The sequence below is a fragment of the Ptychodera flava genome, chromosome 20 (assembly GCF_041260155.1).
Source record: "Ptychodera flava strain L36383 chromosome 20, AS_Pfla_20210202, whole genome shotgun sequence".
Classification (NCBI taxonomy): domain Eukaryota; kingdom Metazoa; phylum Hemichordata; class Enteropneusta; family Ptychoderidae; genus Ptychodera; species Ptychodera flava.
The window spans coordinates 853161-880846 of NC_091947.1; the positions used below are offsets into that span (position 1 = coordinate 853161).

The window sequence follows — 27686 nt, forward strand, 5'->3', positions numbered from 1 at the left end:
AATAAACAGCTACTTAGGCAGTTCTAAATAAGTTCTCATCAACGTCAAGATGGCTGACATCACTCCTCTGTGGAAAGCTTCGTTAAAAACTGTACGAACAAGGAACAAAGCCATTGGTAAAGGACAAGACAATGTAAAGAACATCATCCTTCCCCCTACAAGACCAAAATCAGAATTTGCAACTAAAGCAAAAGATGTGGTGAGTTAGAGTTACCAATGATGCAACCATATGATGAGAACGTCAATCCGTCGTCATCACTGACACTAGTACATGTATCAGGTGATAACAGTGGCAGTTTACAGACCAGTGCAACGTGTGGAAGATGTGTGTTGTGCATTATCCTGATTGTATGCATCTTCGAAATTTGAGTGACGTTTTCAAGTACACCCGCTGCCACACAAGATTAGATCTAACCAAATGTGACACATTAAACTGTCTTTTTTCAGTCTATAACCACAGCCAACATGACGGAAGAAGCCAGGGCATTGCCCAGGGCTACAAATTATTGCAGCTGGTACAGAAGAATGATCTAGTGTACCAACTGAAGATTTCTAAACTCTTTTAGTCATTTTTGGAATTTCTTGAGTCAGCCTTTTACCAAATATGTTGTCATACCAAAAATGTTCTTGAATCAAAGAGCAGATTTTTGAATTAATGACTTGTCAAATTTTGCTGAGAGAGCTTTACTCAAGTTACTGATACGGAAAGTAATATTGAATTACGCTGCTCGAAATAAAACAGTCACTATTTTGTTAGGTGGTATTTGAAGTTGTAAGTATTATCAAGAAGTAACAGGAATTTCCACTCGGTCAGTTTCATACGATTTAGCATCAAGTGATGGAAGTGTTCTCCTCAACTTCAACTTCAAGGAAACACTTCCGTGGTTTGTCATAACCAGCCCCACAGTTGTAAAGTAACCTTCATTTTGATGGTCAGTTTGTCAATAAAAAGACAATTTTGACTTTTGAATGGCTTATACATCACACTTGACACCCTTATTCTAATCAATGTGTTAAATGTGATGTCTTTTATGGCGTTATTGAAATGCAGTCTGTGACTTTAGTAGATACAACATTTGAAAGAGCTGTAACAAGGGAGCGGCTATATGTTGCACACTAGTGTATTTTTCTCTCTCAATATTATTTTAAATTTCTGGAGAATATGACAAAAGAATTATCATGGCCAATGTGCAGTACCCAATCTGCAGATCTTTTAGACTTTCATATATTGTCCTGGGTTAGTTGACAGATATAGTTGCTATGTATATCATGTATGAAGCTAAGAACACGTCACAGTTATGGCAGTTGAAACATACAAATATAGGGTAAGCTCTGAAACAGCAGAGAAATTTTCACAAGTAGCAATGGTTCCAAATGCAGGAATTTTCTTTTTCAGAAAGTTTGGAAGAGAATGATTTGTCAAATTTAGAACTTCACACAGCACAGCCTCTTGTTTCATACAAAGTGTATTTCTCTCTGCTGTAAATAGGTCAAAGGATTTAGTCACTTTGTGTGTGTTACTGCATGTTGCTGCAAAAATGAAAATTTCTTACCAGGAAAATTATTTTGCTTGTCAGTCAAAACTAATGAGAAGAATGTGCCAGTACTTTTGGCCAATTCAGCAATGTCTTCCCAAAATGACTTGCTTCTTATTTTTACAGGTTGTCAGTATTACACAACTTCGGGAATTTCTTCTCGAACACAGGAAAGCATACATCAATGCAACCAGGTATTTTGGCTTAACAATTTTATATATATATGCAGGGAAATATTTGTGAGATTATAAGAGGAACTATAATTGTGTAGTCTCATTCAGAGTTTGACTGTACCATTCTAGCTTAAGGTGGTTGGAAAGGCTATTTTTGCACCAATTCTTTTCTCAGAGTTAATGTCAAGTTTCAAGTGTTAGAATCAAGATATTTAGTTCAAATTTTCAGGATAACTCCCTTAGTTAATATTTTCTCCAAAGAATATAAAAATTGTATATTTGCAGCCATGATTTTGAAATATGACACCAGTAAATATTAAAATTTATTTTTTCATATTTTTTTTACATATTTGAATTTAATAATAATTGGATAGTATTAATATTACCAAATTAGTTATAAATATGTTGACACTATTTATTGTGAGATTTGTACGGCAGGATTTGTAAATAAAATTTGTTTTTATGATTTTACATGGGTTTATATATCAAAAATTATTAAAAATTCTTTCAAATTTCAAAATGTGATTTTTCAAAAAGTACTTCAAATACAGGAAAATTGTGCCGTACAAATCTTATCTGTAACCTTGTTAATAGGCTGTAAAAATTCCATGTCCATATCTCATTTCAAAGTTGGATTAAATTGGTATACAATTATGTAGGAAAACTGTTATTCTGTCAAAAATGTTGAAAACAAGCCATATTTGCACCCCTCGTTTGAAGTCATAGAGCAGTTTTTTTGGTTAATCTCACTTTTGACACCTCTTTGACACTCAAAGAATCTAAAAATGCATTTACAATAGCAGTCACTCACTCTGAATGCCAGCACCGCCTTGTCAAACTTTCCTGAAAAACAGCAAATAATGACTTTCCCTTTTCAAACATTTTATTAAAAGCTAGGGGACCTCTACCATAGTTAATACACAAAGGACTCCCCAACTTCTTCTTATTTGGTCAGTTTTTCAGAAGTTTTAACTGGCTATAACTCTGCAATGCCTTTGTGCCCAAATGTCTAGTTTTTTTATCCACAGAGAATGTTGACTACTTTTGTATTTTAATAGTTTTTGTTGAAATTTATAACTGACGCTCTAGCCTTTCCAACCACCTTAATGCTGTTTCTAAATTTATCATTCCATGAACACAATAACCATGAGGAAATTATATAAAGTTACAGTACACATAAAATACTTTTCCATAGTAGGGTCTTTTTCTTGAAATCCAGATTCTTTAGATTGTGTATGCATAGTGCATGTGATGTCATTCATAGATTCATATGAAGGAAGTCTGTGCCTAAAAAAGTGAAAGGCTTAAGCTTTTGCTCAAACTTTCCTCGATTCAACTTTCAACCATTCTCTTACCAAATCAAGATTTAAGATCAGGGGTCACCATGCTAGGTTTGGTACTAGATATTAAACAAATTACCTTACCTACCATTTCAGCTATAATTTACCCCTCCCATACCAGACCATAATGGATGAAAGCAAACATAATGTACTTGGCAAACACGACTTAAGGTACTTGCCTCTGCGTCGTACATTATGTCATGCAAAGTTTGCTTTCGTCCATTATAGGCTTCAAGGGGGTGCATTAGTGCTAGTATTTGATAGTTTGGCAATGCCAGTGATTTTGTAAATGAAGAAAACATCTGGGGCTACAATGTTGGATAATCGGATACATTATCATTAAAAATCTAAGAGTATGATGTCACAAAATCCATTGGTATTGACAAAACTATAATAATATAATTACTGATATTTGAAATTCAAAATGGGTATCATCCCTGTATTAACTGTATAGGGAAAAATTTTCAATTTACAAAAAACTAAGATGGTAAAAATTTCTTACTCCAAGAGCTTTAAAGTGAGTGCCCACAAGTGGTAGATTAGAAAAGAATGATAAAAATTCAAGAGTCCGAATATCTGTCCCCAACGTGCGTGCTACCTTAAGTATACCGTATCTAGTTATTTCTTCTTCTACCAACAGCCATTTATCATCTGAAATGTCAAGCATGACAGACAAAGAACGAGATCAAATCGACACAGATGCCCAGATATTCATGAGAACATGTTCAGAAACCATTAAAGCTTTTCGGAGTGAAGGTTAGCTGACCTCAAAACTGTATCTGCTGTGGTAAAGTCTTAATGTGAATATATCAGAATATGTAGATGTGATCTGTATGGTTGTATGTGTACTGAGAAAGAGAGAGAGGGGCCCTCTATCTTGCAAAATTTGGACTGTACACTATGGAAGAGGAGTGAATGTGAGACAGGAGGCCTCTATCTTGCAAAATTGGGACTGTACACTATGGAAGAGGACTGTATATGTACTGAGAGAGAGGGGCCCTCTATCTTGCAAAATTGGGACTGTACACTATGGAAGAGGAGTGAATGTGTATTGAGAGAGAGGGGCCCTCTATCTTGCAAAATTGGGACTGTACACTATGGAAGAGGAGTGAATGTGTATTGAGACAGGGGGCCCTCTATCTTGCAAAATTGGGACTGTACCCTATGGAAGAGGAGTGAATGTGTATTGAGACAGGGGGCCCTCTATCTTGCAAAATTGGGACTGTGCCCTATGGAAGAGGAGTGAATGTGTATTGAGACAGGGGGCCCTCTATCTTGCAAAATTTGGACTGTACACTATGGAAGAGGACTGTATATGTACTGAGAGAGAGGGGCCCTCTATCTTGCAAAATTGGGACTGTACACTATGGAAGAGGAGTGAATGTATATTGACAGAGAGGGACTTTCTTTGTTGCAAAATCCTCAAATAGTTTTCACCTGTTTTTTCCTCTGTTGTTTTATTATAATATTTCCCTTTCTGCTTTCAGTGAAAAAGAAGCACATAAATTTAAAAATAATCTAAGCCAAATCTTTCATATTTTTCTTGCATAGTGGAGAATCAGGCAGCACTGCCTCAAGTTCGGGAGCACAGGGAGCGAGTACTAGAACTTCTGGAGGAGTATCTAAAAGGTAAGAAGATGCTGAATGTCTCCAAAATTGTCACCTTTACCTGACGTGTTAGCTATCATGACGAGACATCTAACAGATCGGGGTGTGAGAAATTTTAGCATTTACTATCAATTAAGAACTTTTGCAAAGAGTTTTGTCGGAGTGTGGCATTTGACTCAAATACCGGTAGTCCAGAATGTTGCTCTGTTTTGAGCTTTGTTTTTTCATGTATTCGTTTGATATAAAAAGTAGATTGTGCTCTTTTACTTCTTGAAACATGCTGGAAGTTGACACTGGTCAATGCTGCACAATATCAACACTGCTCTGGTCATGCTCACAAATCAAAATCAGAAACTCTGTCTCTCTCAAAGAAAGATGAAAGCAATTGTAAATAGTAAAGTTATTCAAGGGTGTAGACTTGTAAGCCTGGGGATAAAGCCAGCCATGCTGTCATGTCAATATGGCATAATTTCAGCTTCTCATTGAACAATTTTTGTCATCAGATCAATGAACAGTTTGCCCCATCATAAGAGTGAGAGACCACTAGCTGGCTTCAGCTCATACTCACTTCACGGTACATTGTGTAAAATTGTTCTTTCTGCTTATGAACAACAGATCTTCAGATAGGAAACAATTTATCAGAGTAATCATGAATTTTAATTGTTTTTGTGTTTCATAGTTGTGTGTAAAATTTACAGTGAGCAGAGAGCTATCAGGGTCAAGAGAGTTGTTGACAAGAAAAGGATGTAAGTAGATTACTTTTCATTTCAGTGTAGAATCAAATTATTTCCTCGTGTTGTGTTGTGACAGTTGACCTGATAAAATAATTTCTATCAATTCAAAATAACTCTTTGATTTAGGGTATTCATTAGAAATATTTGACATTTAAAATGCGTATGGGCATATTGATGGATTTGTGTATGAAAATCATGTCATACCTGTTGTGTTGTGTATCACATGAAGTTACTCTTCACAAAGGCCATACTGTTTCCTATATTTATCAAACAACAGTGATGTAATTAATAAAATGTTTTAAATTTTCAGAAAAAATTCCTGCCTTCTTCTTGCGTTGAGAAGTAGACAAACAAACAAACAAACAAACAAATATCCCCCCCCCCCCCCCCCCCCCCCCCCCCACCCCCCAAATGTCAGACCATGTTTTTCCACCCAATTTGCACACTGACATTATTGTTGACTGGATACCTATACAGCCGAATCAGCTCCAGTCTGACCTTTGATTTGTGTAGTGGTATTTAAGTTAATGTTAATGTAGATGTATACCTTGACGTGTGTGAGTATGAGGGACATGTGTTAGTAACATTTGCTCATGTTCAGTGATACATGCACATTGTCATACCCCATAAAGTATCCACTCTGGGTATAAAGATAATAACACAGAGGTTGATTTAAATTATGACATTTGATAATAAAATAAAACCAAATTGATGACAGGTGTACTGAACTATTGTTTCATATTTCAACAATTTGTAATGTAAACAGAGGAAGATTGACCCCAGAGCAGAGATTAAGTCAAGATAGCTCAATAACACCAGAGGTATCAAGCACTCCTAAATCATCAAATGGTGAGTATAGAGAAAACTTGCCTGGCTCCCAGCTGTGGTTTTCAGGGATTGACCAAGCATGTGCACTGCATTCTGTAGATAGGATTGCAAAATGACTTTTATCACACAGATTGCTTGTTTTAGCTAAGTTGAGATTTGTTCTTAACAGTATGTTTTGAAAGTAGCTTGGCAAGCTCTTATGTGATGGTGGCAGCAATTTAAGGTGTGTTTACTAAAAGTAGCAATGCATGTGGTTGTCACATTTCTATAAACACTTACAAAGGCTGATGATAGTATTTGATGCCTTTTCCCTCAGAACCAACTCCATCCAAGGAAACCATCAGGTTGCTTCCAGAGGATGATGACAATGATGATGATCTAAGTCCGGATGAACTTCTGATGGTAAAGTTCCATCTAGCTTGTAGCAATATACTGGTACAAGCACATAAACAAGAATTGGTTGTATATGTAATATCCACATAACACTTCTTGGCATAAAGATTAATTAATACATCATGAATTAATACATCATGAGTTTTGATATCGTGTCGTCCAATCTCAATCAATGGAGTCTCTACATTCTATTTTATAGTGTACTGCTGCAGTATATTTCTGCATAATGCAGTTTTGATCGTGTGTTTTCTCTGGGCGTTCTTAAATTGACCAATTATCAATACCAATTATCAATAACAGAGGGAGCCACAAGGAAAAAAACTGTTCACAAAAATTTGTTGAGTGTCATGTTTCATGATGAAAGACTTTTTCATAATAAAGAAGGATGACAAATTTCATGTTAGCCTTTCCAAAACCTCTCTTGGAGGACAGATAAAATCAATGCTGGTGCCTTGAAGTTTGTCATATAAGTAATTTTACAGCAAATTTTTCAGTTGTCAGTTTCTGTGGCATCCCAGAATCACCAAATTCTACAGATTTACATGTTGGCTACCGTGTTTGTTTATTTCAACGTGTCCCAAAGTCATAAAAGCATAATCTCCCATTGGTGTTCAAAATTTCATTGAGTGATTCTATCCCCAACAATGCAAGTTTAAAACAATTTCTTTGACTGTAATTTGTGATATATTTTAGAGTTTCTATGTTTTGTTTGTTAACACAGTTTCTGGTTCCATTGTCAACGTCATGTTGAAATGTCCAGTTTTTGACTTGTCAACAAAACTTGTATGTGTGTTTAATATGTTTTTGTTGTAACTGTGTACAACTAAATTTTCATCCAAACTAGAATTCATTCGTCAACTATAACATGTCATATTGTATACAATGCACAGTGTGGAAAAGATTAATTCTCTGTGTTTCAACTTCTTTTTTATTGAAAATAAGAAAATGAAGTTGTTCAATCAAACAAAAACAATGAAAATATCATCAAAATTTAAGCTATTTTATTGGCAAATACTAGTGTAACACAAGCATTTTTGTTTGTCTGGCTGTCTGTTACCAGTTTGAACAAGAGAACCAAACGTTATTTAATGAAATGAACAGTCTTGTGGATGAAGTCAAGTAAGTACTGTGATTTTTTTGTTTGTTTAAAAATATTCATCCATATTCAAACAAAATGATAGGAATTTTGGCAATTTTTCAGTTTTTTGGTATGGTAGCTGACAAAGATTTACCATGGTCTTATGGGGATAATGTATAAGTGACGAAAAACAGTGTTGAGCCTTCAATATAAAACCTTTCTTTTTCATTTTCAGTTCATATACCGTGGTGTTAACTCTATAGGTGACATGGTTGGTTCTGATTTTTAAGGCCACAAATTAAATGCCTATTTCCGTAAGCGGGCTTGCTGTCTATTTTGAAGAATTAAAGAGTGCAAATCCTTATCCAACTTGCATTTTTTTTCAGGCAAATTGAAGGAAAAGTTGTGGAAATTGCCAAATTACAGGAAATATTTTCTGACAAGGTGTTGCAGCAGGTAAGCTGAATGTATTTCGTTGTTGACCTTCTTACATTCCAGAATAGGAAGTTTGCTTTGGGTTGGGGTAGGGGTGGGGGTTGGGGTGGGATGGGATGGGATATTAGTTGCATAATTGGAAACAAGCATTAGGATAAATTTATCGATGTATTGATCAATACTACATGATTTGTGTGCTTATAAGAATGGATGCTCCGTGTTTATCCAGACATTTCAGTGGATCATCCATGTTAAAACTTTTCAAGTTTGGTGTGCACTTGGGTGATAGGTAATTAAGAGTCCATAAGACATGAACACATTGGAATAGCAGACGTTGATATGATGTTTGTCATGTTCTGTCAATCTTCTACAACAGTGCTTATAAGTATGGTAAAGCAAATATTACACTCAGTTTTATGTCAGTGAAATAATATCGCTTCTCCATCTTCTTTCAGGAAAAGGATATTTATACCATTGAAACAAAAGTAGTCGAAACGACAGAAAATATCAAAGAAGGAAATGAAGAAATCAGAGAGGTGAGTTGCCATGTTCCAGTCTGTAGGGAAACTACATCTGCATTATCAACCATTTTACACTACTGGCATTAATGCAGAACACATCAAACAGGTGCTTATCTGTCAACATCCATCAGGAAAACTGATTCAATTTTTGTTAACAGGATCTCAAGTTAACTTTCTTTACTTGTACAGGTACCTGAATTACTCCAAAAGTAGCAGTGGTGTATCTTGAGACCTGGTTTCATTAACCCTTTCACCACCATGGTTTGTCCCAAATCCATTGTTTTCTATGGTAAAGTGGACCTGTATACAGGGAACTGGGGGTGAAAGGGAATCAGTCTTGGCTCTTGAAAACTCCTGCATGTGACACTGAATTCATGGTTAACCCTTTGAGTGCCAAAGTCAATTTTTGTTGCCTTTATAAAATATACTGTAGTCAATCTTTTTCAGATTTTTGCCAGAATTGTGATTAAAAGCTGTAACCGGTGAAATGTGATGGTCATATTGTCGAAAATTATTTTTAAAAATACAGAAAAAATTTATAAAAATTGGTAAAATGCTGTACTAAAATTTTGGTAGGACAAATTACGGCTCTCAAAGGGTTAAGAACTGTATTTCACAACTGTTCTGTGCATATATGCCTGATCAGACAGCAAACAACATTTTCTTCTCTGTATGACACCATCAGTTTTTAGCTCATATTTGGTTTTATATATAAATACCAAAAAGAGCTTATATGATGAGTCTGAGTGGCGTCTGTATGTCTGTATATTTGTGGGTATGTGCGGATGTATGTCTGTCACACACAAAGGCTCCCATACCGCCAAAGCTACCATCTCAGTATTTGGTGTACAGGTTGTTGCAGGGGTTGAGATGTGAATTTGTTCAAATGAACTTGTCAGTGTCAAAAATGTGCATATGAGGTAAGAAAAAGCGAAATCCTGCAAATGTGCAGGAGTGATGGCCAGTGTCTGAAACAGGCTTGAGTCATTTCCTGTCATTGTTTATGAACTGTTACATATTAACAGACCAGATCAAACCATAGACAGTAGAGGGGGGAAGACTGTCTATGGTCCAACTAAGAGGGACTAACTGTTTCTGCTATGCATGTTGCTAAAGTTGAACTCCAGTACCTAAAGTTTCAGACCTTATTTACTTTTGCCATTCTTTTGCTGGTTTAAATATTCTTGTCGTTTTTCTGGTTTTACTGTGCAGAAATCATTGTCATAACATCAATGTAGAATTTTCCTGCACTGAACAGATAGAAACAATATGTATTGTTGATCTTTGGTAACCCATACTGGTATATACCAATCTGATCAAATTTGAGCGATACCGAATAATTGCGGTATTTTGTGTATTTTTAGCTCATATCTGGTATGTATATTTTAAGAAATGCAAGAGAGTTTGACTGAATCAGTCTGTACTGAAGTATGTGAGAATGAAAAACAAATACTGTTCTTTTTTACCATACTCCACATGATGTCTTTTACAATACCTTGTACAAGGTATTTGTATCAATATCTGTAACATAGTTCTTAAACTTTGTATATTATTGTTTGTTTTCCAGGCAATCAAAAATAATGCCGGATTCAGAGTCTGGATTTTATTTTTCCTGATGATGTGTTCCTTCTCCTTACTCTTCTTGGATTGGTACGGATGATGACAAAATTGCCAGAGCAGATTCAACATGGAATATAAACTTTTCAATCAGTGAATTTTACACGGTGCCTTCATGCAAAGTAGTAAATCCACTAGTGGAACATGTCTGCTAATTCTATGTCATTGTGGAAGACCAAACCAAAACCAAACCAAAGAAATCTAAGATTTTACAACAGATCACTTGAAAGTTTACAAGTTAAGGTAGAACGCACCTCGGGTACAGACATTTGGACTCTCGAACTTTTACAATTCTCTTCTGATATACCGCATGTGGGGGTTCATTTTAAAGCTCTTGGTGAAAGAAAACTTTTCACCGGCTTAATTTTTTGAAATTCGAAAATTTTTATTTTCTCCATAGAGTTAACACAGTGATGGCGGCCATTTTGAATTTCTGATATCGGTAAATCTTGGGTAATTTGTTTCTCTAGTACCAAAATTTGCACGGTGACCCCCTATTTTTATTCTTGATTTTGAAAGAGAATGGTTGAAAGATTCCTTGAGGAAAGTTTGAGCAAAAGTTTAAGTCTTTCACTTTCGAGGTGCATACTACCTTAATAAAGTTTACAGACAGAGTATAGACTAGACTGAAAGATCTGCCACTTGAGGGCGCTCTCTACGCTCCTCTTATGTAAGAGGTTGGGAGCGTAGAGAGCACCTCAAGTGACAGCTCTTTCAGTCTAGGTATAGACAAGCTATGACCTTTGTTATTTCTTTTTATCAGCTTGGGATTTCATAGTTCACCAAAGGCAGCTGATGTTTGAGTTTCTTGTGAACTTACAATATCACTTTATGTATTTTGGTTACTGGGTCTTTTGAATTCTGACAATCATGAAAGAACGATGATCGTCACAATAACTTGAACCTTACAGTGAATATGAATTCCTAGATTTTGTGAGCACAGAGTGTACCAAAACAAGTGACAAGTAAAATAGGCTGTGTTCAAAATCTGCTCCCTAAACTGATTAGATATTGAGGTTTGACGTTGTGTAACAGAATCAAACTACCCGTCTTTCTTATGGGGACTGATCTGTGATGATGTCGGAATTCCATAATTAATATGCAAAAATAAATATAAAAATTTTGATACCAATGATGTTCTGAATGAAATATACAAATTAAGTGCCAAACGATACCACCTAAGGTAGTAGTAATCGAGGCATGTGGCATGAGACAAAATTTGTCTGAATTTGTGTCATCAGTGGTCAAATGTCATGCGGGTGTTGCTATATTTAGTAACAAACCTACAATCGCAATTAGCACTATTTGCCACTTTAAGTTCAGAATCCATCAACCAGTGTTTGGAATCTGCCTGACCACATGCCTGAGATGGATAACTTTGGCGTGGGCTTGGTAAATCTTACCTGCCGGATGGTTGGAAAATCTTTTTTCTTGGAAATGAAAAGTCTGAGCAAGGGTCTGGATGACTGATAACTTTCAATGGATTGATACTAGTGGTAAGCAATGCAAACAATAAATACAAAATACTAAATTATAAATCTTGTTTGCTTCAGGGTATGTTGTTTGTTGCCTTGCCATTTACCCGAACTTTTTCCCCAAGTACAAGTACCAGATACACCATGCGACTTTGGGTGACCTATGTTGACCTTTGTACTGGTGTGTGACAGTTGCAAGTTTTTCAATTTCAGTTTCCAATTGATTGTAGGAACTATTGCATGTGAACATGGAGATGCTCCTCCAGTGTACAATGTACCGGTAACTACACGCAGTTTATCATGTTATTTAAAACTGTAAATTGCTATTATGCATGTGGATGTACAAAAAAGGCGCAAAATATCAGGGTGGCAACTTTTGTAAGTTACCAACCCTGATATCTGGTACATGAATCTGGGCAAATTTAAAACACAGCATCAATTATATCGAACAGTCAGCGTGCATGTATTACGCATTTTATAAAAACTCATCAAGCCTGAGCAGTTTTTTCATCAAAATATTTGAAAAGTTGGTGTAATTTTTGGTATAATTGTGATTAAATCACTGATAGCAAGTAGCCAGCCAAGCACTTGACTTGTACAGTATTTTTTGAACAAAACCAAAATCTGAGTGTGTGTGATTGATTTTCCAGTACTGAATTCTCGTCAAGTATCCAATGAAAAGAAATACATATTTCTCAACATATGAAATGTTATGTAAAAACACATACTATTTAATGAAGCATGGCACTGCGTTAATAAATGTCAATTTAGAATTCACCATTAGTGTACGTACAGAAATAAAAGATTTCGCACGTATCATACCTTCAACTTTGTGAATGTGTATTTATGATAAAGAAACCATTTTCTGTGTTTCTGAAACTTAAATCCTGGTTACCTAATACCAGTAGTTGTCAATCTCTTTGGTGAGTGGAACACTTTCTAGTCATTTCAATGCAGAGCCTTTGATTGCCAAAATGAAGCTCCTTTTTCTGGTACACTACAGAATAGTGAACTAGCCAGGATACCTTTATGTTACCATATGCTGTATGAAGGAAGCGACCTGTAGGCCACCTGTACCTCAGAGGAATTATTTGTCTGGTTTCCAAAATATTCCATTTTCATTTTCATATGTATTTGCCACATCTTTTAAAACTTATCCTCTTTTGTTTCAATAAGATTTTCAAATCAATCTAAACTCACCTAATAAGTACCTGTGATTGTTACTGATCAATTTGAAGAATTTGTGAAATTTCTTCCCTTGGCCAAAATCCCAAATTTCTTTCGGTGTCAAGCATGTGGCTATCACCATGTCACTCCATTTCTCAATATTCTACTATTCATGAATAAATGCAAGTGAGAAACTATGATGCATAACATTCACACACCATCTGCAAATTCCTCTATAAAATTATTATCAGAAACCCAATTGGATGAACTCCACAAATACCCCTTCCCGATTCCCTTTTCTGATATGGCTTACATGTCACCTCAAAATAGAATCCCAGTTGGATTTTTCAGGATCTTGCTATATTGAAAGAAGAAGTAGTACTCCCACTTAGTTTAGGATTTTTGCCATGACATCATGTTTGTAATCATTGCCCTAGATTCTGAAAAGTAAGATATCAGATGGGTACAATACAGGTCATGCCATGAAGTTATTGGAAGAGCAGTCTTTGCAGTGCCAATCACTCTACACAGGTGATCTAAGAACCTTGTGTGTGTTGGTCGGGATCTCTGTTCACCTTATTTCTCAGCAACTTTGTTTTTTTTCACACACACTGACCCAGATTCATTATGTGAGCATGCACATGGCTGTAACTGGATGGTAATTGGGTATGACCACAGGTCATTAATTAACTGCCTTTTATCGATTCTTGCTCTGTATCAGAATAGGAAAAATTGGAAATATACGGAATACGAATACGGAAAATTTGCCATCCTTCAAGTCTTTCTTTCTTCTCATCCCACTACATCATTCCATTCTTTCAGTATTGCAAATAATGAAAAGAAGTCACAGACTCTTCACTTGGTTTGAGAAACGTAGATTTAAAAGAAAGAACAATGTCTCTCTGATGTTTAATAATCAAATATCACAAAGCCTTAACCCTTTGGCTTTTATGGTTTGGCCCAAAAGTACTTTTTTCAATGGCAGAGTTGAATCTTTATAGAGGGAAATCGGGGTTGAAGGGTTAAATCTCAGTAAGTGGGTGGTCTTACAACTTTCATAGAGTCATAAAAAGTTCATTAATTCAGAAATTTCACTTGTGCCAAATCTTCATTCTGTGTTCATACACAAAACATTGCCATGGTACATGGTGGTAGACGAAGTAAATTAGAAAATGTCTGCATTTCTGATGTGTTGCTGAAAGATCCACTTTTAGATGGTACTGACACTTTGAGATGGTTGTGGTTATGATACGAATGCCAACCTCCTGAACATGAATATTTATGTACACCATATGAGCTAACAAGTCCATCACTGATAGAGATGTTTAGACAATCAAGAATTTTCACTCAGAATTATTCTATGGACTGAAAATGGAAAAAATTGCTGAGTTTTTGACAGTAGTCTCTCAGCGGTATTGAGTAAGATGGCAAAATGTGCTGTGTGGTCTACACCACAATCCACAAAGTCCTTTGCAGTCCACACCAAGCTACTGGCAATGTGTGTTTTGCGTCTTTGCGGCCAAAGCAACCTTTGCGGTCAACACCAGGATATCCTCAAGAACCTCTGATGAACTTCTTTTAACCCCAATAAAATTTTATTTTGTCAAGATTATGATATCAACGTTGATACTAGTCATACTGGCACCATCTCTGACTTGGACTGAACCAAAAATGTTTGAATTATCCCTCGGTCAGGACTCCTTTCTTGAGGATCAGATTTCCATACTGTGCTGTCTCCCTGTGGAAGGAAAACAATCCACTTAATTATTATTCCAGACCAGATCCCTCTCTTGTACATTTCATTCAAGTATACAGTTTCACCGACATTCACAAGGCAATGCTTCTGTCTTGTTCCTTTGAATAGAAAACAGCAGCAAAAGTTCAAGGCAAAACATACTGACATAAGATAAATACAATAATAAATCTTTTCTAGAATAGTTTTGAATTCAAAGAAATTATATGCAGCTGTCCTATAGCCAGACTTTTTGGATGAGGCAAATTTTTTGCATCAGGGATATGTGCATATATCCATATTATCATATATTCAGCTTATTCTTGTATGGATGTATGTAGGGTCACCTGTATATAATGAAATTCTGGCTGCAAAGATGTGACAACCTACCCAGTGTGAACAACTGCGAAAGTCGTCTTGGCCCTGTCGTAGAAAGCAAATCGCTCTATTCGACCAATTTTTACCTGAAGAAAAAGTCAAAGGTACGTATCATTTCAGTCAGCTGTTGACACTGATGTTCAGAAATGCTGAATGAAACCACAGACACTGTCTATGATGAAACAGGGAAGTCATGTTCTAGACCACTGAACATTAATAATTTGAAGCAGTAATATTTACACATTGTCTGTGTTTGACAAGAGTAAAAATACACTAGCCAATGTAATATATACAAAACAGTGAGAAAATTCATAGAGGCAATTTCTCATCCATTGGAATTCTTACTGACATTAACAATACCTATTTCTGAAACTGTATAGAAATGAGAAGAAGATACAATTATCAATTTAGTAGAATCATCAGTTGACTACCGGTATATTCAAATCATACATCCTATCAATTATAATGTTTGTTATGGAGAGTAAGTCACAAAAAAACAACAAAAGTGAGCGTACTGCATTAAAAATTAAATGAATGTAGAAAAATAAAAAATATTTCAATCTTTGTCCATATATTACACCAAAAAAAAATATGCAAAAGTTTGGAATTTATTTTTACAAAAATATTAAGTGTACTGCTAACCTCTTTTCCTTCAGCTTTGTTGATTATGGCTTGATATTTGTCCCAAACAGGAGTTTTCAATCCTTTCTCCTTGTCAGACGGAACCAAGTCCATCACATTAGCCTGGTTTGAGAAGATTTGAAAGAGAGTCTTATTAGTCCCCACGGACACCGTCCGGGGGGACTTATAGGTTTGGTCATGTCCTTGCGTGCGTGCGTCAGTGCGTGCGTGCGTGCGTGCGTGCGTCAGTGCGTGCGTCCGTTCACGCAGATATCTCAGAGATGCCTGGAGCGATTTCATTCATACTTGGTACAAGGATTACTTCATATGTCATACAGATGCACGTCGATTTGTTTTGTGGTACGATCCAATATGGCTGCCAGGCGGCCATTTTATTACGATTTTTTCATGTACAGAGCCATAACTCAGGCATGTTTCAACTGATTTTATTCAAAGTTGGTACAAGGACATTGACCAATGTCATAGATATGCATGTCAATTTTTTTGGTGATATGATCCAATATGGCCGCCGTGCGGCCATTTTGTTACGATTTTTTCATGTACAGAGCCATAACTCAGGCATATCACAACCGATTTTATTCAAACTTGGTACAAGGACATTGACCTATGTCATACATATGCACGTCAATTTGTTTTGTGATACAATCCAATATGGCCGCCAGGCGGCCATTTTATTATGATTTTTTCATGTACAGAATCATTACTCAGGCATGTTTCAACAGATTTTATTCAAAGTTGGTACAAGGACATTGACCAATGTCATAGCTATGCACATTGATTTGTTTTGTGATACAATCCAATATGGCCACTGTGTGGCCATTTTATTACGTTTTTTCATGTCCAAACCATAACTCAGACATGTATCAAGCGAATTTATTCAAAGTTGGTACAAGGACATTGACCAATGTCATATATATGCACCTTAATTTGTTTTGTGATACAATCCAATATGGCTGCTGTGCGGCCATTTTGTTATGATTTTTTTCATGTCCAGAACCATAACTCAGACATGTATCAAGCGAATTTATTCAAAGTTGGTACAAGGACATTGACCAATGTCATATATATGCACCTTAATTTGTTTTGTGATACAATCCAATATGGCTGCTGTGCGGCCATTTTGTTATGATTTTTTTCATGTACAAAGCCATAACTCAGGCATATCTCAACCGATTTTAATCCAAGTTGGTACAAGGACATTCACCTTTGTCATACATATGCACATTGATTTGTTTGGGATACGATCCAATATGGCCACCGTGTGGCAATTTTATTACGATTTTTTCATGTCTTGAACTACAACTCAGACATGTATCAAGCGAATTTATTCAAAAGTATTTTTATCACAGACCTAATGAAGAGGACTCTATCCTCTCTGAGGACCTGTAATCAAAGTACCCATTAACAAGTGGGGACTGTGTCATCAACGATGACTTGTTTATTATACAGCTATCAAAATCAAAAGTTAGTATGACGTGAGTTCCTATACTAAGAGAAAACATAATATGAAAATATAGGATAAAAAATACCACAAATAACAACAAATTGGTAAACTCTAAAAGTGAAAGGGGATAAAGAATCTTTGTCACATGATAAGTGTCTATGAAAGAGCACTTTGTTATATACATTAGAAACTTATGTATCAGCATGCTTTTGTTCACATATACAATGTCATTTGAAGGCGGGGGTAATCTCTAATGCAGTTGTGCATATCAGCCTCATATGACAGGTCTGTTGCTATGTACAACATATCCAAACATCCCTTGTGCAAATCCAAAATATTCAAATGATGCCTGTACCAAAACAGGTGAGCACAACTGAAGCAGCTTCTTATAAATGAAGGGACACAAACAAACTTCATTTGTCAAAGTCTTGCAATGATTGGAAAGCTACAAAACTGGTGAACTATGGACATGCATCAAATGCTGAATCGCTTCACATTCGCTCGACATTCATCCCCAATTCCTGGGAAGAGGTTATGTTTATCAAAAAGAAGATTGCCCAGCCATAGACAGGACAAGCCCTCTCCCTTTAAAGGTTGTATGAACCGCAGGTAGATTAAAACGGCAACAAGTAAAAGCAATCAACTTACAGGTTCGTCAACATATTGATCCAAGGGCATCAATTTTGTTATGGCATCTAGTAATTCTGGAATACCATGGCCTATAAAACATGATACATTTACACATTCTGAATGCATGAATCACAATCTAAAACTTTTGTATTGGCAGGCCAACAAGGTATCAGGACACTGAACAAAAATGTTCCTACATTGCTCCCTTGTATCAACAAGCTGGACAATCTAGATTAGTTGATAGTAATTTATGGGGAAAGTATCGTCAGAGAAAGTGATTAGAATGATTTTACACAAAATGTTATCAAAGGTATGTAACCGCTCATGAATGGTAGCAATAGGTCTGATTGCCGTTGCTAGTTTGTTTTAAATATAGCTGTGTGTGACATCAGACACTGCTGTTAACAATTGAACAAATTTTATCAGTGTTGCATGCGTTTCTGTTGTTACAGCTTGTAGTCTGAGCCATTCATGTCTTTTCTGGTGTGCATCATAACATTTCATAGCAGTTCATTTTTGCCTCTACAGTTAATTTTGTCATTCTTACATGCGTTATTTCAAAATATTAATGTAAATTTCCAGACAAATGTTTATTTTTGCATATTAATAAAGGGAAAATATGACAACATTTGCTAAAAGCCTGATTCAATTGACTTGCATATAAAAATGAACGAAAACACCATTGTGAAGGTATTTTCCTGAAAGTTTAAGGGGACATTTAAGAAACCACTTTTAAAAAAATGTATTCAAATGGACCTATTATAGATTTTGAGGAAGAATGGTAAAATTTTTCCTTTCTTTAGGATAGAAGCTACACAAAATGTTTTCTGATCCACGTTCAACAATGTGTGAAATCAGAACAAATATTATGGTAAAATTCCATAATTTTCACTTTCTACTACACTTAGAATGCTATGCAATAAGAGTATTCTGACAGTGAGAGTAAAAGAGCTGTTAATTAGTTCATTAGCTTTTAGTACTATTTGACCATCTGTTTGGCTCATTTGCATATCATTCATTACATCAACTTTGTTCCAATAAACTAGCAGAATATGAACATCTTTGGTTAATACTGAAGTCAAAGATTACTGTAAAAGTTTGACTATTTCATTTATTTCACTCACGTGCATTTTACTAATCTAATAAGTTTGATTTGAATAACCCTAAATTTGCATCAAAACAGGAATACTTTACAAAGTTTCATATACTGTAACTAGGGCAAGAAGCTTATGAGTTTGCAATTTCTGACCATTTTTCACATTTATTTTGCTCACTTGAGTATCAGTCATATATCCAACTTTGATTTGAACAAACATGCATTTAAATGCCACTGTGAACATCTCTAAAACTTTTAAAGTCATAGAAAAATTTTTGGATGTAAAGAATATTTGATCGTTTTCTTTGATTTGCATAATATTAATCTTATCAACTTGGTAGGCGAACACTTAAATTTGCTTCAAAATAGAACTATACACACCTAATTTTAAAGCGTTAAAGCCACTTATAGTTCTGGAGTTTGTAATTTTTGACAGTTTTTCACTTTTATATTGCTCATTTTACAATCTACTTTTATATTTCTCATTTGCAAATAAGTCATTCTATAAACTATGGTTTGAACAAAATTGTATCTCAATGCTCTTAGGAATATATTAAGCAAATGTTAAAGTCACTGAGAAAGTATTAATTTTGTTTAGAATTTTTTACCATTTTTAAGGATACTTTTTGGTCATTTGCTTAGTCTTTTGATCAGCTTTATTTGAACAAACGACATTCTGCCTCTTAATACGACAGAAAAAGCTGTCAATAATTTCAAAGTCCTGCAGCAAGTGGTTTCTAACTTTCAGATTTTTTCCAATAATTACACCAACTTTGCTACATCTGTATGTTAGTCATGTGATCAACTTGGCTTGAACAAACTACGATCTGCTACAAAGAATGACTATTTTTGCAAGATTTCAAAGATTTAGGCAAGGCAGCTTTAACATTAAATTTTCTTATTGTTTGTGCATTTATTGAGCTCATCTGCATATTTCTGTAGTCATGACATGAAAGTCCTGAAAATTCCATCCTTGGTGCGAAGTACACCCACATACCAATATTCAAGCTGATAAGTGCCATTGTTTCTGAGAAAAGTGAGTGGACAGACAAAATGACATACATGCATACATACATACATACATACATACATACATACATACATACATACATACATACATACATACATACATATAGACACACCCCTATAGCTTCTTTTGCCGTATCTATATTTATATTTTTACCTACCATCAGCTCTTATTTCCTTTGGACCATGTTGACATATTGAGCTGGTTGGAAAATATGCATCAGCAAGAACTATGGAGAAAATAAGATTGAAATTTACTATGTTAACAGTTGTGGTTCATCACAACTTGAAAATGTCGTAATTATCAATTGAAAGGAAAAGTGTGCTAATTACGTAGGCATAATGAATGCAAAATTAACCGAAAATCAACATTTTCTTCAGTCGCTGTTGCCTGTAGAGGAGGTACTGCACTGTTGCAGTCACCAAGGAGAGATGAAACTGTATGTGCTTAAAGCCCACAGTACTGTAGATTTCCCATAATTCATTGCGATTTGTATCCTCGGAGATACCTGAGTGGTCTACTATGTCTCCCATGTGTAGACAAATTCACAGACTATTTATCAAAATTTTGAAAACGTACTTTTATGCACACCATTCTTCTCAATTCTCATTTTAAATCATTTGGAAAATTATGCATAATTGAGAGAGGAGATAGCATTTTTGTGAAATTTGCCAGAGATTGTGTCCTCAGCCATACAGAATAATGTGATGGAAAGTAGGGAGACTAGTTGCACCTGTTTTATGAAACAAAAGGATATTGATTTTTTGCAATGGAAGTGACAAAAGAAATTTGCATGCTAAGTTTTCTCAGAGAATGACCCCTTCAGTTCGTCATAACTTGCTGCCTAAAAAGTATGGCATTTGTAGTACCTGTAGAATGTGACTTTTATGGTTGTTTAGTGGTTATTTTCAAACTTTCACTGAAATATCTAAACGTACTTTTACTAGATATTATTTAAAAATTATTCTGATGCTGCACATTAGTGCTTACATGCAGAACTGAAAAAGTTTTTAGAAAAGTAACCTTCAAGGATACAAATCAAAGAGTATTGTGGGTAATTTATTGTACTGTGAAGCCCCAATAGCTGCGAATGTGTGATAAACCGATTTCAAAATATCCCCATTTTCCGAGAGTTTTCTTTGAATAAGACCCATCAAAGACTGAAAAAGTGTATATATACTGTCATAAAGTGTTGAAACTGGTATGTAAATTCAAACATTTTGACATCATTTTAGATTTCCTGCCATTTTCAAAAAAGTAATCATGTGACAGAAAATAAATATTAAAACAACAAAATGTTGGCCATCGTGTGTTGTGCATTCAAGTAAATGGCATCATGCTTGTTTCTCTATGATCATTATGTATATGTGTAGGAAATACTGTACTTTTTGTCCTTTTCCGTGGGTGCCATTTTATGAGTGTGGCACCCGTTTATTATTTAACTTGCTAAACACATAGGCATGGTCCAAATCAGTGAGCGGTGATAATTCAATACATGTCTGTCAGTTAGCACATTTACACAAACCAACTTTGGTTTGAAAATAAATCATGAAATAATGCATAAAATTTGCAGCTATTGGGGCTTTAACAGATGACAATGCTTACTGGGCAAACTGCATTGACGTCTAGCCACAAAATAGGGGTCAAAGGTCACACAGTTGGTATAAAGTAATCTTTAAAAAAAACATTCCTGAAGTTTGCCAGTTTGTCATTGAAGATGAATATAATCATTAAAATTGTAGGGCACGATTGTAACACAATGAAATATTCATGTTCAACGTTCACACTGACCTGTGTGAATTTGATAATATGAGAGGTGTCTCACGTTCTTACATTATTTCATGCATAGTAGACCTTTAAAATTCCAGAAACAGTCGTGGATGATCATATCATGTATTGCATAAATCATTCTTTGCTTACTGGACAAATATACCATAAAGAAACTGTGTCACGGAATTGTGTAATAACATAGGGCCAAAGTCCCTGAAGCTACTATAGACATGGATACAAAATTAAGTATTTCCTGTCTGTATGAAATTATCTCACTAAGGTCATCCTAGGGACATGTAAACCAAATATTAAAGCTGTCTGACCGGCGGTTTTGAAAAAACAAGTGACTCAACAGTTGACAGAGCTCTGCTGTGTTATGTAGAGATTAACCTTTTGTGACACATGTATTGATGAAGAAGGTGGATATCTTTGATTGCTCCTGACCAAAATGGAAAAAATTCTGTAAAAATACAGATTTGCTTATTTCATCAGACTATATTAGTCAATAATAGCAAATAAACGAGAGTTAATTACATTCTAATTAAAGTAAACAAGACTTGCTTAAATCAAGATTTATGTCATAAAAAAAACAGCATATCTGTCAGGTTATAAAGAATCTTCAGCTGCTTATCTTTATCAGTATTTTCATCCCATTAACCAAGCACATTTTAACTTTCAAATTAACATTATAAGTAAGTTCTGTTAAATAAGTTGAGACTGTGCGTACTCAGAGAAAGCACACTGAAGAGACAAATGTTTGAAACTTAAGAAGTTCAAGGTCATCAAAAGCATTATAAGGAATCATGTTACACTTTCATTGCACTGTTTACACAGATTGCATAATTGCTATAAATAGCACATGAGGAATCTTACAGCCCAGCTGTACCATAAAAACCCTATCACTTTGACCACTCTTTTAATTGACCACTCTATTTTTTTCCTCAAAAAGTAATCTTATTTTATCCTTACCAAGTCAACCATAAATGGAAATTAGAACTTTCTCTATCTCTATTTATTTGACCACCCTATCATGACAAACTATTATGAGCAATTTCTTTTAGATAACATAAATAGTGGTTCAGAATATATCAAAGTTGGGATTCAGGAAAGTTGCCTTTACATGTTTTAATCCTCCAAGATGGTAAGCATTTCACTATGAACTGTCAAAAAAAGTTGAACTTTCTGATAATTCCACACTAAAATTATTTTGGCTTTGATGATTTCCTGATTAATAATTCAATTATTTAAAATCATATTAATTATTTTTTCTAGGTGAATTGATAGGGTTTATACAGTACAACAATTACATACAATGTAAGTCAAATTTTGACCAAAAATGACAAAAAATTCCTTAAAAATACACATTTGCATATTTCATCACAATTTGAACAAATCTAAGTTGGGTTATCCCTAGGGACCTGTATACCAAGTAACAAAGCTGTCTGACCAGCGGTTATGAAGAAGAAGATTTTTTACCAAAAACACCTTTTTTGGCATTAATTTTCCTATTTTCAACAATATCAAAAAATTAAAAAAAATAGTTTCTCAAAATCATATTTTTCATCTACACAACAAATATCAAATCAGTAAGTACTGCGGTTCTCAAGATATTTGAGTGGACGGACGCCTCACAAACGGACATACATACATACATACATACATACATACAGACTGACGACGGACGCCGGACGGATACCCATCCCAATAGCTTCTATAGACTATAAGTCTATAGTAGCTAATAATGCATTCCTCTTCTGGACATGCCTTTGGGAAATGAGGAAGGTTGGACAGAAACTTGATTTCCTATTTTAAATGAGGAAACATCCATCAAGTAAACAGTATACACATATTGACTGGATATGAGGGCAACAGCATACGTCTGTACCCCGAGGGACTGTGAGTCACCCCCAAAAACAGACTGTTTCCCGAGGCCGTAGGCCGAGGGAAACAGTCTGTTTTTGGGGGTGACTCACAGGCCCGAGGGGTTAAAGACGTATGCTGTTGCCCTCATGCCAGTCAATATGTGTTTTGTAACACACCTCATCCGTAGCCATGCATAAGAACGTACTATACACAAAACTTGTCTCATGTAGGTCTATGATGTAATATGTTGGAGTGGTTCAGTAAGAAAAAGTTTTTCCTAAAAAGACCGCAATACTTCTGCAAAACGTTCAATTCACCTTTGATTATAGTTTTTGTCCGTATCGAGTCCTTGTTGGAAACCAAAGCATTCAATTCTTCTTCAGAAAGTAGGATAAACCAAGAAATTTCTGGATTATCGTTTCGATCGGCCACAGACTACATCTTTGTTTACATTCCGGTCCGCGTTCGCGTCAAATATCGTTTTTGACGTCAGCGGGCATCATTTTTCAGAACTGATGCCTGGCAGGCAACAGTTCAACGAATGATGCCTGATGACGTCGTTTACGTGGATCAGCACAAAAAGAACGCATCCCACGTGACTATCGATTGGCGAATTAGAATACAGACTGCGGATGAGGTGTGTTACAACAAACATTGACAAACTCATGAGTGATTTTGAAAAACGAAAGAAGAGTCTAGGGTTTGGGATTTTTAATTAAAGGCTAAGTTGGGTAACCTCAATCACACTTTTTATTTGACTTCATGCATTGACTTTGGCAGTCTTCCTTGTTCTTTCTGCTTTTCCTTGGCTGTGACATGTTGACTGGAACACAGACAAGGTGATTGGGAATTGCGATGCCAAGTTCAAACCCACTGTTTGCGAGCTTCTTTGATATTAAAGTGTGAACTAAACAACATGGCAAGGGTTGAAAAGTGAAGAGTCCCAGTGGAAACCATGAAAAGTTGCACATTACATGTAGTGTTATTAATTTGAAATTAAACTGAGGCCACATAAATACTTTATTAAAATATGTTACATATATTACAAGTAACGCATACAGCTATCATTACAGGGTCAAATTGTTTCTAGTCTTACTGTAATATGCAGGGTGACTCCGACCACAGGGGACCAAGAAATCTGGTTGTTGTTGTTTGTATTATTGCTTATAATGTTTACATTAGTCGTGTTTTTATTGTTGACCAATAAAATTCAACAAACATTGTATTGTGTTGTTGTCGTTTCAAACCAAGGTTATAGGGACCGTGTTCAAACGTAATGTAAATGTCATAAGAAACAGTATAAGGATCCTATCATTATGTGTAAGGAGATGAAGAGCTAGAGAGTGTACCTTGGGACTCAATGGGAGCCAGTTGCATTGGGTTACATAATGATATTATCCGTATACTATTTCTATCGACATCTAGGCCTACATTATACCTTTGAACAAGGTCCCTGTAACTGTGGTTTGAAACAACAACAACATAATAGTTCAGTTCATTGAATTTTATTGTCAACAACAACAACACGGCTGATATAAACATAAACAACAATACAAACATCAACAACCAGATTTCTAGGTCACCTGTGCTGCGACCTCTGCAGTCTGCTCGTGAATATCATCAGATACACGCAGCGACACCTGCCACCACTGACAAGCCAGTGCCACCTTTCCGTAGCTCGTAACAAGGGGAAGTCGTGAGCGTTTGTAATAAATTGGTCCAATAACGAAAATATCTGAATATTGCACAGAGCAGTGTTTGAACCTCAGACATATAGCTTCTACTGTCTGTGGTTAAGGTTGAGCACAGCCTTTAATTTGAGGTTCAAACACAGGAACTTAGCTCGGCTCAGCTCACATTGTGATGCTGTACCGTACGTGTGCTTGGAGCTTCAGATGTGTAGCGCAAAGGCCTGCACGGATTTGTCGACAACAATCGCAAGTACAAACTCGCGAAATTCAAATTCAAGCAAAGTACCATATCTACCCCGACACCTTACTATGGATATACCTATCTCATCTCCATGGCCCATACGAGCTAAAGCGTCGAGCAACTCTGGTGAAACAATCCTCGGAACTCCCCTCAGCACCACCATTGCTGCCGTTAAACGAATGATGACGTACTGGTCGATACCATAACAGCAAAGGGTTGTCAGGTTCTCTTACAGTTGCTGATAACATAATGGTAACCCCAAGCTTACGTTTTCAAACTTCTGTACTTCAGTTACTAATTTTTTAGAGTAATCTTTTTATGAGGATGTTGTATGTTAATGATCGGCCAGTCAAATCAACGAACATTCTGATTACGAAGGGATGGACCAGGAAAATATTAATGGGGAGGGTTATGTTTGGAAAACTGTCATGAGGGAGGTACGGGACGTTTACATTGGTAACAAGCCTGACTCGGAAGGAGGATCACTTTGGCGGAAGCTAATACCACTATTTTCAAATAATTCTCCAGAACGTTATATATTTGCTTCCTTTTCAATGGGTGGTGTCCTGTAATATGTGTAACTGACTGCCAATATTTGTTCGATTAAAATCATTTTTAGAATAAGAAAATATGTGACCCCTAACCCCTTGCTAAGTTGAAAGAGTGAAGAAAATAGGACGCACTGCATGGGACGGAATTCCCTGCTGATTGTCATGATACTTTTTGACCAAGCAGCTGACATCGCGACATCGCAGCACTGCTTTTTAACCCCTGGAGTTCAAGGTCGTTTTACTGTACATGTCTCTGTAAAGAAAACTCTGATTAATACGCTGTGTGATGGAGGAGGATGTCGCGCTTCGCAACTTTTGGAAGAGGGGAGGGCACAGTCACTTGTGGTCTACTTCGCGCTGCGTCGTGTACATATGCCTAAGAAAGAAGAGGCATATGTACACACATCTATGGGGCGCATAGACACGTCTATGGGCGTATAGACGCAGAGCGGAATAGACCACAGGTGACTGTGGGGAGGGTAAAGTTTCGGAAAAGAGAACAGGCAGAGTCACGTTTTAGAGGAATCACATACCTAAAATCACACCGACCCACCCTTAGCAACTCCTGAAGACTACCTTAACTCGCAAACCCCCCCCCCCCCCCCCGAAAAACCCACAAAACAATGGGATTCACCCTCTGCTTTCGCTAGACAAATGTTGGGTATTGCATATAATAAATATTATGTTATCATGTATTGGAGATATTAAATATACACCGTGACTTGTTGTCTGATCATGACTATTTCTTGAACATTTGTTATTCCTTGTTTGCCCTTAGCGGTGGTATCGGATAACAGGGCACCCCGATTAGTCAACTGCCGAAGATGTAAAGCCTGGTTTCGTCCTACTTTTGCAGCACAATCCGATGTACTAGTAATTACTCCAAGTATCCATTAGTAGAGTTCATAATGGGTATTGAGCTAATCAGCTATGGAAAAACCTTTCGTGTTTCAATACAAGTGGACAGTGTACAATTTTCTGTAAATTGGCACCGTACTTTCCTGAGAAATGTTGCCTATGTCTTTCTATGACCAAATTTACTAAAGCCATTCCTGAGATAAAATCATAATTTGAAAAGTTTGTCATATGCAACCTACAAGTTAAATCAAATGCAGTGAGGGCACATTGACATAATATGACTCAATATGGAAATAAGCATTAATTAGATGACGTCGAACCCAATTTTTCAGCTCTGAGCGAATTCACATTCAGTTTAGTCTGATCTAGAATGGGCAGTTAAGTCTCACCACAAATGGCTTTTTGCAAAGTTGCTATCATATTTTGTATCTTCAAAAAAGCCATAAGCTTATTGTAGTTCAAAAGTTCACACATGGGCTGAAAATTATCTTAAAAATTTGACCAGCATGATGATCATGACAACAATAAGCTTACCCTTCCCAATAGAGACGAGTATCGCAATTTTTTCTGCATACTGAAATATTAAACAGTAAATTTTTGCTACTTTCGACCGCAGTCTTTTCTAGGCGTGTGATTATAGACGAAATGACAGTGAGTCTAGTTTTTTGTTTCCACCATGATCTTGTCATTCTTATTTTATTACATTTTGTTAACAAGCCAAATTATCTCGCCCATAACTCCTGTGATGGCACGGTGATCGGAACTATAAGAACATATGCACATTATTTGCAGTGAACGTTCACTCTGTGTAACAACGCAAATTTCAGGCTATGATGACACGCTGATGGTGAAAACTTTA

General features: G+C 36.0%; 2 protein-coding genes across 3 annotated transcripts; one reads left to right on the forward strand and one right to left on the reverse strand.

Annotated features, from left to right (window-relative positions):
* The first annotated feature begins 12 nt into the window (after positions 1-12).
* Positions 13-12565, forward strand: LOC139119708 (syntaxin-18-like). Of its 2 annotated transcripts, XR_011548979.1 has the most exons (12): positions 13-199; positions 1662-1729; positions 3689-3804; positions 4600-4677; positions 5336-5402; positions 6157-6239; positions 6535-6620; positions 7672-7730; positions 8076-8145; positions 8580-8660; positions 10213-10505; positions 10865-12565. XR_011548979.1 is itself a non-coding variant. In XM_070683569.1 (11 exons), the coding sequence occupies exons 1-11, from the start codon at positions 50-52 to the stop codon at positions 10303-10305; spliced, it is 951 nt and encodes a 316-aa protein (XP_070539670.1). In that variant the 5' UTR covers positions 13-49; the 3' UTR covers positions 10306-12565. The 2 variants fall into 2 exon arrangements, 1 of the variants encoding a protein (XP_070539670.1); XM_070683569.1 differs by having other exon boundaries at positions 10213-12565.
* Positions 12566-13763: 1198 nt separating this feature from the next.
* LOC139119709 (fucose mutarotase-like) lies at positions 13764-25604 on the reverse strand. The gene is made up of 6 exons (XM_070683570.1): positions 25497-25604; positions 20014-20082; positions 17749-17819; positions 15657-15758; positions 15027-15100; positions 13764-14642 (listed from the first exon to the last, which is right to left on the reverse strand). Exons 1-6 carry the CDS (start codon positions 25579-25581, stop codon positions 14585-14587), a joined length of 459 nt encoding a protein of 152 aa, XP_070539671.1. The 5' UTR covers positions 25582-25604; the 3' UTR covers positions 13764-14584.
* Between the last annotated feature and the right edge of the window lie 2082 nt (positions 25605-27686).

Bases quoted from the DNA above. Each gene is read 5' to 3' on its own strand.
- LOC139119708 (XM_070683569.1), top strand. From the start codon at position 50: ATGGCTGACATCACTCCTCTGTGGAAAGCTTCGTTAAAAACTGTACGA. The intron at 6,240-6,534 runs GTGAGTATAGAG...CTTTTCCCTCAG, and splicing joins CACTCCTAAATCATCAAATG to AACCAACTCCATCCAAGGAA. The intron at 6,621-7,671 runs GTAAAGTTCCAT...GTCTGTTACCAG, and splicing joins GTCCGGATGAACTTCTGATG to TTTGAACAAGAGAACCAAAC.
- LOC139119709 (XM_070683570.1), bottom strand. From the start codon at position 25,581: ATGGTGGTGCTGAGGGGAGTTCCGAGGATTGTTTCACCAGAGTTGCTC. The intron at 17,820-20,013 runs GTAGGTAAAAAT...CATGTTTTATAG, and splicing joins AAAGGAAATAAGAGCTGATG to GCCATGGTATTCCAGAATTA. The intron at 15,101-15,656 runs GTTAGCAGTACA...CTTTTTCTTCAG, and splicing joins ACAAAGCTGAAGGAAAAGAG to GTAAAAATTGGTCGAATAGA.